This window comes from Haliotis asinina, chromosome 2, assembly GCF_037392515.1.
Source record: "Haliotis asinina isolate JCU_RB_2024 chromosome 2, JCU_Hal_asi_v2, whole genome shotgun sequence".
In the NCBI taxonomy this organism is placed as follows: Eukaryota; Metazoa; Mollusca; class Gastropoda; order Lepetellida; family Haliotidae; genus Haliotis; species Haliotis asinina.
The window spans coordinates 65,413,176-65,427,651 of record NC_090281.1 but is presented as its reverse complement, the minus strand read 5'-3'; the positions used below and the strand labels follow the sequence as shown (position 1 = coordinate 65,427,651).

Sequence of the window (14,476 nt, the reverse complement as noted above, 5' to 3'; positions counted from 1 at the left end):
CTAACGACAGCTCAGCGTGATCCTTGTACGATTACAAACTTGTACTATAGAACAAATCTTGGATTTGAACCAGCAATCCGACTAAGATATGATAACATGCTGACTAAATAAGCTAGGGGATATAATGATATCACACCCAACTGGACTTATACCCTAAGGAATGGTGTCACTGACACGTCTTTGATTTAACTTAGGTACTGTCGAAAATCTAGAAAGTGTCATTCTACTGTCCATATCGATGCCCTACGGATGAGTGCGATTCACGGTAAGGCAAAGCAATCGGACAGTATACGGACAAATATGCAAATAGAAAAGGTCCCTGCAATATGGACACTGCCTTTTTGTTCACTAAACAATCGATTGTCTTCGGGCGAATTACCCCTCAGGTATCTTGACATATTTAACAGACAATTGCCAATATGATAGTGTTAAGCTACAGAAACTCAGTTTCTAACATTGTGAAACAATATAGGGACAATACAGTAGCAACACTTCAGGGTTCATTTTCAGTATTGCGTTTTGTTCATCTCTGTGCTTTCCCCCCAGTTTATACCAGAGTGTAATGATGGAAATACCCACGAAATTGCACCTCGATTTATATTGGATGTATGGCTATTTATTGCAGTGAATGTGAATGTGCCCGTGCTCGTGTGCGCTAGTGTGACCACACGTTTGCCACCCATTGCTCATATATAGTCCCCATTTATCTTCAGGACTGTGCGTAAACGCGATATCACGTGTACAAGCTGTAGGTTTATCTATCGCAAAAGGTATCTGTATAAAAAAGAAGATGAAGACAAGTTTACATTTTTATTTCGTATAGTTACAAAACGTCTTTCTTCATTACAGTTTGAAGATGATTTGACATCTCGTCAGTGTGCTATGCTACTACACGCACGAACATGATGTATTGCCTCTAGTATACGGTGTTTACAGATACATGTCATGATGGACGTATGTAGAAAAGTAACACGTAAGACTATAATCGTATTTACTACGCAGAAATACTTCATATGAACATTATACCCATGTAACCATGTGAGCGGTGTCTTTTGTTAGGGTGTTATATGCAGTTAAAAATTCGTTGTTTGTCGCCTCTAATGCGCGGTGTAGCCACCAGGTGTGCCAAGAAACAATATCAAGCATCTTTATAAATTAAAGGTGCCATATAATTTCTAAGAATTTTTCTAGTGCTATGTACATTAATATATATATATACACACACATATATACCTTTATATCTTCAACCATGTGCATGTGAATGTGAATGTGCTCGTGCTCGTGTGAGCGAGTGTGAATGCATAAGTTTAATTTTACGCCGCACTCAGCAATATTTCAGCTATATGACGGCGGTCTGTAAATAATTAAGTCTGGACCAGACAATCCAGTGACTAACAACATGAGCATCGATCTGCGCAGTTGGGAAATGATGACATGTGTCAACCAAGTCAGCGAGCCTGATCACCCGATCCCGTTAGTCGCCTCTTACGACAAGCATAGTCGCCTTTTATGGCAAGAATGGGCAGCTGAAGGCCTACCCCGGGGAGGTCGGGGTAAACACTACTGTGACGCCGTCGGCCAAATAGCGTTGTGCGTGCGATGTTAAATAAAGCAAATAACCAGTGTGACAAAGAGATGTTGGCTGACATTCGGTTCACTATTAACCGATTAGCCCGAAAACTAGGGAAACCTAGGTTGACAACTCTTGGATAGATATAGCCCTTTTCAGACTCACAAACGTTCACCCAGTGACTTAATGTCAAACGGCATGCTCAGAGTGGCTTTGTTAGTTTGTTCAACGATCCGAAATCTCAGACTAACAGAGTTTAGGGCCAATGGACGTTTCATGCATCCGATGTTACCCCAACAGCTCAAAGAAACACGATGTCAAGGTTGACGTGATGGGGAAAGATCACCTGATCGGAGGAAGATTGATTGTTTGATCATGGCTCGTGTTTCTCACCTTCTATGTGTGACGTACTATTAAAAATCTAAATAACATAAGGCAGATGTTCATTGTTGGGATGGTAAACCATCACTTGTCCGACCAGGAAAATGTGACTGGAGAACGGAACATTACTGACACCCTAAACGAGTCAATGCTGGGCCATATTGTGCACGTGTCGTTGGTGATTTTTAATGTCGAGGGGAGGTAACAACTCTCTTTTGTAGTAACAAAATAGATGCATTTTGTGCCAGGTTTTCATTTCTCTGAATACATTTTCTTTTAATCGTTTAGGATGGCAATTTATTTCTAGAGGGTCGATGCTTCAGCTGATGAGTTAATTTGAGGTTTGAATAATGTTATGGTTGTGAAATACCTGGGCTATAACAATAATATTTACAACAATAGATAATAGTTATAATCTCCACTTCTTTCTTTGTTAGTTGTTTAACGCTGAGTCATCAATTCTCCTGCTACATGGCGGCGGTCTGAAAAATATCGAGTCTGAACCAGACAATTCAGTGATCAACAGTATGAGTTTCGATTGGGATAAGATGGCATGTGTCAACCCAGTGAAGCATGGGTCACTGCAGATCAATTCTACACCAGATCTGCACGGTAACCCACGGCACAACTATGGCACTACTAGTCATTCCTTTAAGTCGTGACTATGACACTACGACATACGGGGAACCGACAGGTCTCCCGGAATAGATTTTGAGATGTCCCCTGCCATGACTGGCTGTTCCGTTTCTGAGGTTTCACCCAGCCGCGACTGATAACAAGTTATGCTTTTTCAATGATGATAGTTTCTTACACAACTTTTTTGGTGGAGTCAGCAAAATGTTCAAATATCAGAAAGTTGTTCGGTATTAGTAAATGATAAACATGTGTACTATCAATATTTATGTGGCAATTGTGTACAATGATAAAATTTCATCGGTTCGTTTCTCATTGACACGGACTGTAGGACCAAGTCACAGGACCCCTAAGCACAGTGGAATTGTTGGAGAGTGCAATTGATGAAATCGTTTGATGTTGTCTAGGTGTCAGTTTCTGCTAGCCCTTTCAGGGCATCTGTCACCCACAGTCACGAAACTGCACTTTTTGATTTGTCAGGTACTGCACACCGACTTGCCCCCTCCAGATAGATTGGATTAGTCTCTGAATATATAAAATTTAGATTAGTAAATTGAAAATTGGCCACGGGTTGACCAGAAATTCAGAGGTCATCCAGAACCTCATTTAGTGCTTCAGCATTGCATAAAGGGCTAAGAATACCACCCTCCAGTGTACCTTACATTTCGACATTGTGACTGTCCAGTGCCTCGGAAGCATTCTTTCTACATCTCAGCTCATATGTATAAGTGACTGCGCATAGCTTTAGGCCACGTGCTGTATGAACCAGGATAATGGATGGTGATAAATATGTCGTGATATTCGTTTTGTTTTGAAAATGATACAATGCCAACATGCCTTCCTATCCGTGAAGATCCGGGTAAGTGTTGATCTTCAGCAACACATGTTTGTCGACCTGGTTGATGCCTTTCATCTTATTCCAAGTGCGATGATCGATGCTCTTGATGTCAATCACTAGATTGTCTGGACTATTTACAGACTGCCATCATACAGCTGGAATATTGCTAAATGCTTTGTTTAACAACAAAATAAGGAAGTAAATAACATTTGTTCTTGATCTTCACGGGCAGGAAAAGCTTAAATTTATCAAACGAGTCATAGTATGAATGATAATAAAATAACAAGTCCAACACAAACCTTGAATATTACAAACAACAAATATCATAAGTAGGATCCACTTGCACAATGCGATCTTTGCTTAAGACTATTGCAGGCCGATGTTAAACTATGGGAGGTACGATCATCTTAGCGCTAACATCGCTTTGCACAAGTAGACCTATTAGTGATATGAATATACAGGCAGTGTATGACTTCCTCTTACTGACCCTTGGTCCAATGGACACTTATCTGTCCAAATAATTACCAGTTAGATCAATTAAACTGCAAACAATATATATGCTGCATTTAACCACTCTCTGAGTGCGAGTCAGGAATTAGTGTAAAAGAAGGACCCCAAAGGCATACCGCAAACGCTTACAGTGTAGGCTCTCAAAAACTCATATTTAGCACCACCTGGTTAAATCTGACAAAATATAGACACACAAAAACCATGACAAAATCATATAGTACACCCTCTTCAAGGGTTGAACTTTTGTTGATTTATATTCATTTATATTCACGTTTAAGAAACTGGTAACATCCGTGACAGCTGCAGACAGACAGCTCAAAGGAATCAGACACCCAGCACCCCTTCACGGCCAGTTGATATGAAGTTCGTTGACGCTAACATCCTCTTTAACTTGAACGATTTTAAGCGAGTCGAGACTGACGAGGACTGGATATGTGAAGTTGTAAAACGAATTTCCAATTATGGTTCCCTAAATTAAACGAAGAATATTATTGGTAGATAATTCTAATCCAAATGGAACATTTTTTCACTAACAAGAAAATATAAAATACAATATCTCAGACCGTTAAGATTTTTACGAAACATATGTGTGCATCGTACTGCTTGCAGTCTTTCTCTAAGAATTAAAAAAACTCGTTTACTTGTATAAATTACATTTACCGATATGGCTGGGATTTCATAAATAGATATGATTACCGCGAGGCAGTGCAGTAATTGACGTCTTACTGACCTTCAGTTCGCTGTCGCTAGCAAAGTCTAAAGTGAGGGTGAAGACATTTCTGGTTGGGTTTAGTGCATCCGTGGTGTCGGTAATGTAATGTCCCCATGAACCAAGATATTTCTTCGCCAATTTGATCTGCCCTGGATCCTGATTTGCAGTCAGTGCCACCGTCACATTATGAGCTTGTTTTACAATAACCTGAAACCTGAAATCAAACATAAATAGTAGTATATATAAATATAATGTGTGTGTGTGTAGAGAGAGAGAGAGAGAGAGAGAGAGAGAGAGAGAGAGAGAGAGAGAGAGAGAGAGAGAGAGAGAGAGAGAGAGAGAGAGAGAGAGAGAGAGAGAGAGAGAGAGAGAGAGAGAGAGAGAGAGAGAGAGAGAGAGAGAGAGAGAGAGAGAGAGACGTTCAACGCCATCATAGAATCGTCAGTACAAAGTGAACTATCCGAGTGAACTCTCTACAAGTGTGTTGACTGGCAAATGTGGGTGTATTTTCTTTTCCAGGAGATATCTTTAAGTATAGGTAATGATTTTTCACAAGTGAACATTGTAACATTTAGCATCTTAATTAAGTATTGGCTACGATGTCTACTTGAATCAGAGGTTGCGTCGTTACCACCTTTTCTTAACAATGGGTTAATCCTACTTTTTGTTGTAAGCTGAGAAGACAATTTATTTGTAGCCATTTCACCAAACAGGAGACATTAAAAGAAAACGTACTTGTTAGTCCCGGCACGCCCCACAAGGGTAATCTTTGTTCCGACACGTGGTGGGACAGGAAAATACTTTACGAATGGTGTAGTCTGGAATTCAAAAGCAAACAAAGTATACATAATGAAGAAAACTGAACTTTCTGTGGTTAGATGTACGCACTAAAAGATGGGCTGCACGTATGAGGGGTGTGCGTATTCAGTTGTAACCTAAAGGTCAGTTTCAAGAATCAGCCAAAAGATTCAAAATTTTTAAACTCTAAATGTTTCAATTTTCTATATACAGGCATCTCTGGATAAATCAAAAACAGTTGTATGATTTTGAAGGGTACACCTTTAACTCTTGGTTTGGGTTAACGACTAATGTCTAAGGACACTCGATAAAGGATTATATTTATAAGTGATCCAAAATAATTAGGACCATTTTAGCTATACTCACAATGGATCATCCATGAAAAGATTCAGCATGAATGACCTTATTGTTTGTGAACACATGAAACTATTGAATGGTTTCTGCCTGAGATAATTTATTGACAGATACATTTCAACAAAGTTTCATAATTATTTACAATGATTCCCACATTGTGAAAAATTTCTTTCATATTATAAGATTCTATGAAACATGCACTCTTAACTCAGAGAAGCCCCCTTTTTAAACAAAGCAGAGATTCAAAACTGTAGGTATCTGAGTATGTGCTTATAATGCTTTCTGAGATTGCTGAGGTTTTTGCTTCTACACTGTACTATGTTTGTCCAAATAGTTTCACAAAACTAAAGCTATAATTTCCGAAATCGGGAATCACTTTCAAAAACGTCACTTACATAAATGCTAGAGGAAACTAATATTCTAATATACGTGAGTGAATGAGTTTAGTTTTACGCCGCTTTTTAGCAATATTCCAGCAATATCACGGCGGGGGACACCAGAAAATGGGCTTCACACATTGTACCCATGTAGGGAATCGAACCCGGGTCTTCGGTGTGACGAGCGAACGCTTTAACCATTAGGCTACCCCACCGCCCCCTAATATACGTGAAGGTCACAGACCGAGTAAATGTGTACGCAATATCTCTATATGTTTCTGTTGGTGAACTATGAGAGAAAATAATGCACGTATAATGCATGCAGTCATGCATTCATGCAGATGCATATTAGATTATTACCTTCCAAATGTCATACCTTATTTTAGTTTGTACTTACATGTTTGTTCATGTTAAAATACATAATTCTCACCAGATTGAACCATCGATTTTCTTCACAGGTTCCCCTTGCATTCCAGTCGACGTCTTCAAAGCATGTGGCAGTGTCTGGTCCTGTGAACCTATGACGGTAGTCACAGACCACCTTCAGGGCCGCCAAAGAACCATCAGTGAAGAGTTGGACGGTCCCCCCTGAGACGGACGGGGCAGGATCAAGCCCGGGACACACGACTGGAACATAATCCACCAGGGACACTTCATTGTTTCTGTCTACTAACTACTACAAATAGGTAACTGTTACATTAATAACAGTGTGATAAGAGATATCAACGTTGATTTAAACCTGGATGCGTTTACGCTCGTTATGTATTGAACGGTAACGGTTATAATGAACTCAAAAGACCAACAATTTTAGCTTGTTATATCCATAGTTGCAGGTCGAACTTCAAGCAAAGATGTAAAGATATGTATTATCAAGGAAACTTGGCTTTATAATGGGAGAAACATCGAAACGGGAAACAGCTACAAATACCTAGGTTTTGTACATGTAATTGTAGTCTCAGGCAAGCGGTCTCAGATCTTGCATCTTGTAGTATAAAGGCTTTAGTGGAATTAACTATAAACTTAAGGAAATTAGGAACAATACCATTGGAATTATTTTTTAAAATATTTGACGGCCAAATTCAGCCAATATACATGTATGGGTTAGAGGTATGGGGATTTAAAAGATACGACAGCATTGAAAAAGTTCACTTACAGGCATGTAAAATATTGTTAAATATTTGTCCACAGACACCAAATGTGATATTATATGGAGAATGTGGACGTTTTCCAGTATGTTGATTCCTACGTTCGAACGTTGAAATACTGGCTTAAGATAATGGCAATGCATGATGGACGTATCCCGAAAAAGGCATATAATATAGTATATTACCTAGACACAGCTGGGTACCACACGTGGGCGTCTGAGATCCGCCATATACTTTGCTCGCACGGCTTTGGATTTGTCTGGTATTCACAAGCAGTCGGTGATCCGTTTGCTTCTATTCACATTTCTAGAGAACGCTGGATCATTATGTTTTATCAAAATCGGACATCTACACTTGAAAAAAGCTCACGTTACAGGTTAAATGCAAACTATAACCTCTTGAGCCTGAGGGATATCTATACTTAAATTTGGAATATAAAGTCCGTAAAGCTTTGGTCAAATTCAGAGCTGGTGTATTACGTTTAAAGAATAACGTAGGTAGGTGGCAAAATTTTGATGCATCTCGAAGAAATTGTCCCGCTTGTAAAGTAGACTTAGCAGATACACCTTTTGTTGAAATGTCCAGCTTATAAAGATCTTCGGGAAAGATTTTTGCCTGACAACTTGCAAATAAATATGATATCGTTTAAAAGCATCCTTAAACAAAACAAAACTGAAGACATAACTAATCTAGCTCGTTTTATCTATTATGCATACACAGTAAGAGAAAGGTTAGAATAATAGAAATTAGTATTAGAATTATATTTATAAAAAATACAGTACCGTCAGACGTGTACATATATGTGGTCTGATATTTCGCATTGGGGATGCAACTAAAGGAAAAAATAACTCATGTAGATGACAGACAGGTAAATGCTGAATCCTTTAAGAACTGGTTCATGTTTTTATGCCTGTTTCGAAGATGTATATTTCTATGTATATGGACCTGTTGCCTTCATACGTAGTAAAGACTTTGATGATGATGATGATGATGATGATGATGAATGGTCAGCTACCGTGACTGCTTCCAATTATTTGCAGACTTATACTCGACCTATAAACTTGATATGATGCCGGAAACTTACATACGAGTGTTGCCTTCTGCTCATTTGTTTTTTATCTCCACAAAAGAATCCGCATATAACACAGTTATTTGACCTGCAGTATGTACGCTTTCGGGTTTCTGTTGACATGGTTACCGTTAGCTAATATTTCCGCAAGTAGACATCCTTGAATAGTGGGAAAAAACACTATTTCCAGCGACTGTTTACTCACCGTTGTCATGGTTGCAGCGTGCGCCGTGTGCATCACCCGGAAGCGATCGTATGCTAAATAGCATTCGGAATCGTTCGGGTACGCAACTTTTCGAGATATAAAGTTCAGAAGATATGTACGAATATCCATTTTTGCGATTTGGTAAGCTGAGTTCTGATTGGTCAGTCTCAAAGGTTACCTGACGCGACATCCCATAAGGTTTTGTTAGACTCAGTAGTGGAGTGTAACGAAAAGTACTGAGGTTAGGTTTACTATGTCGGCCTCCTCTGACATAAAATGGCATTGCTGCACCCTTTAATTGTAGCGTTGGTGACATGGACTGGCCTTTCCTTGACGTGAACTTAGTCGAACACGTTTAGAATGAAATGGGAAGTCCAATAGGAGCAGCTAGATCTCGGGCAAGCCCTCTTGGGTCAATGGTGACGACCTCTTTACGGGTGTTCCAACGACGAGGCTTTAGGAGGTCAAACTTTTTATTGACTTATCAGCTTTACCAGTTTTGAAGTTCGGGTTGGGTGTCATGGAGGAATGGGTACCTGGATGACGGTAGTATGCTTCAGATCATTGTGCGATGTATACAATGCAACACTGAATATGTGATCTGACAGAAAATGCCACGTGCTCAAAGGCAACTGAAACTAGTTTAATCAACTGTGGTGAAGTGAGCTAACCCATGATGACTGTGTTGACGAATGTGATTGTTAATCACAATCTTGTGATTTACGGAGTTCCTAGATCCCACTAGAGTAATAGGTAAGCTCCTGGTATCACACCCATAACCTCTTCAAAAGACATGACACCATCAGCATTTACATTTTGTCTAACATTAAGTTCTTTACTTTTGGGAACAAGATGCCAGATTTGATGTCACGAAACGCTGCTTCTTTGGTTTAGGATTTACAGTAAAAACAATCTTGTACAACAGTCTTGCATAATAGCTACACCTGAAGTATGTTCCTGTCTTGTGTGAGTTACTCAATACAATGTGTGAATCGTTGTCATGGAAACATTGAAAATGACAAATGCCAAGACTACCAAGTGGTAAACATTGAACATGGATATATAAAGCTTTCTCGATTTCTGCCTTTATAAACATGATCTGAGCATGCGTAGAAAGCGTCCAAGTATATGCAAATGAGTTTCAACAAAAGTATTTCTAGTCGCAAATAACTGCAAAACTGCTTAAACAATAGTTACTCAATGACTCACTGAAGTTTTAAATGGCATCAATGACAAGAGATTGGAGACACACAAAATGCTTAGGTTAAAACGAGTTCGATTTATGGCGTAAGAAGCTCGCAAATTTATTAGTTATTGAGACTTGTCAATACACAGACATTTAGAACTGGCTTGTTATACCCATGGTTCTGTCTCTGCGAAAAGCGTCTTTACTGTTTTAATCATTCCAACTCACGCATGTGCAAGAGATAGTGTAGGTATTTGTTACTCGATTTCATATAAATGCCTCCTTAATTTGCTATGCAAATGTTATTCATTTTTAGTTAAATGTAGTCTGTAAAATATATTCCATCTATTATATACTGAGTTCTATGTTAAAATATACCAGTATATAGAATGTATTTGCCTGTGGAAGACAATTTCCAAATTCTTCACCTGAAACACAATCTTGTTTTGTAAAGAATAGGGGTAGAATAGGCCTTCAGCAATCCATGCATATGCTTGCCATAAAAGGCAACTATACTTGTCGTAAGATGCGACTAAGGGAATCGGTTGGTCAGGCTCGCTGACTTGGTTCACACATGCTATCGGTTCACTATGGATAGATAGATAGATGGATAGATAGATAGATAGATACTCATGCTGTTGATCACTGGATTGTCTGGTCCAGACTCGATTTTTACAGACGGCTGCCAAATAGCTGGAATATTGCTCAGTGCTGCGTAAAACTAATATCACTCACTCTGAAGCAATGTATTTTTGCCCCATGATTGAGAGGGACTGGAAATGCTATTGGAAATATTAAAGTCCAGACGTGTTTCATATAGGAACAGGATCACATCACTTCGCCTGATATTAGAACTGATATCTGAACTGTTTCTTATCACATCACATTATAACTTATCTTATCAAATCAACCCCTCCATGTTTTACATCAGTCCCTCTTTACGGTTAAATCTATCCCTTCAGAGTGTAAATAAACAATTCATTCATTCTCTTCAGAATGTAAATCACTTTCCTTGGGATGAATAATCCATCCATTCCGGGTGTAAATAAACCATCAATGGGATCAAACTAACTCATGTAGGATGTAAATTAATCCCATTATATGATCAAAACGCTCCCTTCACGATGTAAATCAATCCTTTGGGATCAAGGAGCGTGTATCAACAATTACTTTAATGGTGTTGGTATTGTTTTCTAAACGTTTTTTGTGGTTAGGTCATACGTCAGTGATAGGATGTTATTAAGACATTGATTAAATAAAAAAGGATATGGACTGGAATAGAGGACAGGTGAAATATATAGCCCCTCATCCAGAGAAAATAATACTTTGAGCTGGCCATTCGCATATTTTTTGAATGTAATATAAGACACTTCAAGTAAGAAACGAATTACGTTGTCTTTTATTGGCAAATAGGTAGTTCCTCAGTGGAAGAGTGAGTGAGTTTAGTTTTACACCGCGCTCATCAATGAAAGAGAGGAGAATAGACTCCCTGCAACAAGAAATAATGCTGTACATGAAAAAAAAGAAGAAAAAAACCCCATGAAATCTGTTGGTGCACCCATGCACCCAGTAGAGAATGGACTATCTAGACAACCATACCTATGACTGGGCGGGACAACTGAAAGCAATACTGAAAGTACAAGATATGATGCACGTCTTTTTTAAGTATACAGAACAGTATTATATGTGTGATTGTGTGTTTATGTTGGGAAATGCCTGTGAAGTTGTATTCACAAGTGAAGCATCTGTGTAATTACCAGATCTCTTTACCCATATGGCGGCGGTTTGTAAATAATCAACTCTAGACCAAATAATCCAGTGGTCAACATCATGAGTATCGATTTACGCAATTGGGATACAATGACATGTGTCAAACAAGTGAGCGGGCCTGACGAACATATCCCGTTAGTTGCCTCTTACGACAAGCATAGGTTATTGGAGGTCAGTTTTAATCCGGATATTCATGGGTTAGTACACATGAAATGTATAAGTACATAGATAAGATAACGAAACAAAAGCTAAAAAATGTCAATTCGTTCGTCTATAAATTTTCAGGAATATATATCTTATAGCCCACAATATTTTGAGTTTTCAAAGTCAATATTGTACTTATACAAGAACCATTAAAGCATGTATATCCAATATGAAGGTGCTGAAAAGTCAATCTGCATCAAGTATATCCTATCCCAGTTGTGCGTTTTCATCCTAGAAAGTGGGTATGTCAAACTGATTTGATCCTAGAATGGAACTTTGTCCTCCTACACCCGTCTCTCACCTGGTTGGACAAAGGTAAAGTCAAAGGGTTTCTGCTCCGACAGGCTACATTTTTGCAAGCTTAAATTTTACCAGCGTAACTCAGGTCTGAACGTCAAATGTCATCACCTCTTACCCTAGCAATAGCAACCAAGTTCCTGCAAATTCTGAACCGATTCTCCATGTGAATTTGGTGGATTGTATCTTATCAGAGCTCTGCTGCAGTGGACGCTACTCATACGTAAAGAGACTGATTCATAGATTTGATTACATAGTGAAACGGTAATCTAGCTAAATAGTATACTCATAAAAAGGGCTAAACCAACACCTAAAATCAAGTATGATATACATACGTTCAAGGTACATAAATCCAGCATTAGTTACTAGTCCGCTATCAGATTGTTCGAAGTACTTGGAGTGTAGACGACATGTTCCTGAAGTCTGCTCATAGAAAACGGACAAGCATCCAAATGTCCTCACGCATTTCACAGCACACTCAGCGCGTAGTTGGAATGTTTCTCTCCTAATCAAATCTACATCCGAGGTCTTGTCTGTCAAACGTTCCTCTGTCACAAACCGTATGCTTGGACAAGCCTTGAAGCTGTGGAATAAAGCTGGCAATAAGAGCAGCATTATGTTAGACGCCATGATACTTCATCCGCTGCAGATGTTGCAATGTTTCTGGTGCTGTCAGTAAACAGGATTGTCTTTGGTCTTTGATGCCATAGGACGACTTCACATTTACTGTCAACGCTATCCAATCATCTTCCGTCAGTGTCAGACTCTGTGCCACACGCTATATTGATTTCTTTTGCCATATTGTTAATTATCTCAGTCGTCATATACAAGCCCTACATGATATATCTCAATAAAGAAAAACAGTGTATGCTACGCATTGATAAACTTCCTAAGTTGTGTGACAGGTTTGACTAAGTTCTATCATGCACGGGGAAACGGGTAACTGTCTAACACGACAGTATATGTATTTTTCACAGGGGCTTAACTTTTCTGGGCACATGATATAATTTTAAGTCACGTTGCTTAATGTACGAAATAAATCATTCATGGCAATCTTTATCTCTATGAACATGAATATATTCAAGACAATGTCCTCATGCTTCACTCTCGGCAAGGGTGGCACTAATAACGCCCTTCTTGCTGTGTCCCTTTGTGTCCATTACTATCATCCAACAATACTGACTGGGCAATCGAGTCGCCCATCTTCGCCACTATACCTCTACTCCTGGGTTAAACTTCAGTTGAAAGTGACCCTTGGTATAACTCACTTTACGTCCCTTCTTCACCGTCAGTTAGTCACCACTATACCTCTGCTCGTGGTTTCAACTTCAGTTGAAAGTGATCCTTGGCATAACTCACTTTATGGCTCGTGGGTTTACCTTGAATTCATGTTCGAAGGTTTACCTTCAAGTCAAACTGATTCTTGGTATAACGCACTGTATGTCGTATCACTCGTTCATATTTCGTCATGTTCACACAGAACATGATCTACTTGACTACAGTTAGTGTTACCTCATTTCAGTCTCAGCGTCACCTCTCCCGCACATGCTTCAAAAAAATGTCCATGGTTACTTGACCCTTATGTGTTCTGTCCACTGCTCACAGTCACCATGTATCAGCATGTTTTTCAGTATCTGTAGTGACCAAATCGTATTTCCATTAATAAACGTATTGAGAAAACACCAAGGGGTGTTTTCCTTGTTCTGAAAGTGGTTACTTTCCGAGAACATTTGCTACTGTGATATTGGATATTAATGATAATTAGTTTTTCTTGATATGACTAAATGCCAGACTAAAGAAAGTTCGTGTTTTGTCATCCCCAGATCATAGGGTCATTTTGTGAATATATCACCCTCCCCGACTTGTTAAGACATAATGCACTATTAAATCAGGCAAGATTATAACGTGGTAAAAAATTGTCCATCATATTATCAGCATAATGTTGAAACCTGCGGCTATATTCAACTTCCGTGCAGGTGAATTATTTTGTGGGCTAGTACGTTTCAGGTATAGCTAGACCGAATGGAAGCCATTTTGCACACTGGTGACATTGTTATAACTTGATAGTTTTCTCATATCTAAATACTCTAATTCCCATGATACACAGTACGCTTCCCATTACTGAAGAAATGAGCTCTTTATTCTCGGTAAATAGATGAATCAAGCATACTCGAAGCGCTGACAGAAATTTGAAAGACAGCTTTTAATGATTTAGCAGATTTGTTGTAGTCAGTACCTTTATATCGATGAAAGGGGTGACGGTCCTCATGAAATGAGGTGAGGTGAGCGAAGCAGGATATCTTCATCTTGTCTATTGCATTGCCATGAATACTTTAAAGGTTGGACGACGAGTAACGTGGGTGTGTGCTCAGGAGAGTTCTGATATTACTTTGTTTGTGTTTTGTTTACATCAACATATCAGTTACT

At 39.0% G+C, this 14,476-nt stretch overlaps 1 protein-coding gene across 1 annotated transcript; it reads right to left on the bottom strand.

Annotated features, from left to right (window-relative positions):
• Window positions 1-4,271: 4,271 nt before the first annotated feature.
• LOC137272804 (uncharacterized) lies at window positions 4,272-12,679 on the bottom strand. Its single transcript, XM_067805205.1, has 5 exons — window positions 12,385-12,679; window positions 6,604-6,800; window positions 5,380-5,462; window positions 4,663-4,858; window positions 4,272-4,401 (listed from the first exon to the last, which is right to left on the bottom strand). The coding sequence occupies exons 1-5, from the start codon at window positions 12,677-12,679 to the stop codon at window positions 4,276-4,278; spliced, it is 897 nt and encodes a 298-aa protein (XP_067661306.1). The 3' UTR covers window positions 4,272-4,275.
• Between the last annotated feature and the right edge of the window lie 1,797 nt (window positions 12,680-14,476).

Excerpts from the sequence above, each read along its gene's own strand:
- LOC137272804 (XM_067805205.1), bottom strand. The coding sequence starts at position 12,679 with ATGGCGTCTAACATAATGCTGCTCTTATTGCCAGCTTTATTCCACAGC. Across the intron at positions 5,463-6,603 it reads AAAATCGATGGTTCAATCTG|ACTACACCATTCGTAAAGTA; the intron begins GTGAGAATTATG and ends TTTGAATTCCAG. Across the intron at positions 4,402-4,662 it reads CTAGCGACAGCGAACTGAAG|GGAACCATAATTGGAAATTC; the intron begins GTCAGTAAGACG and ends CGTTTAATTTAG.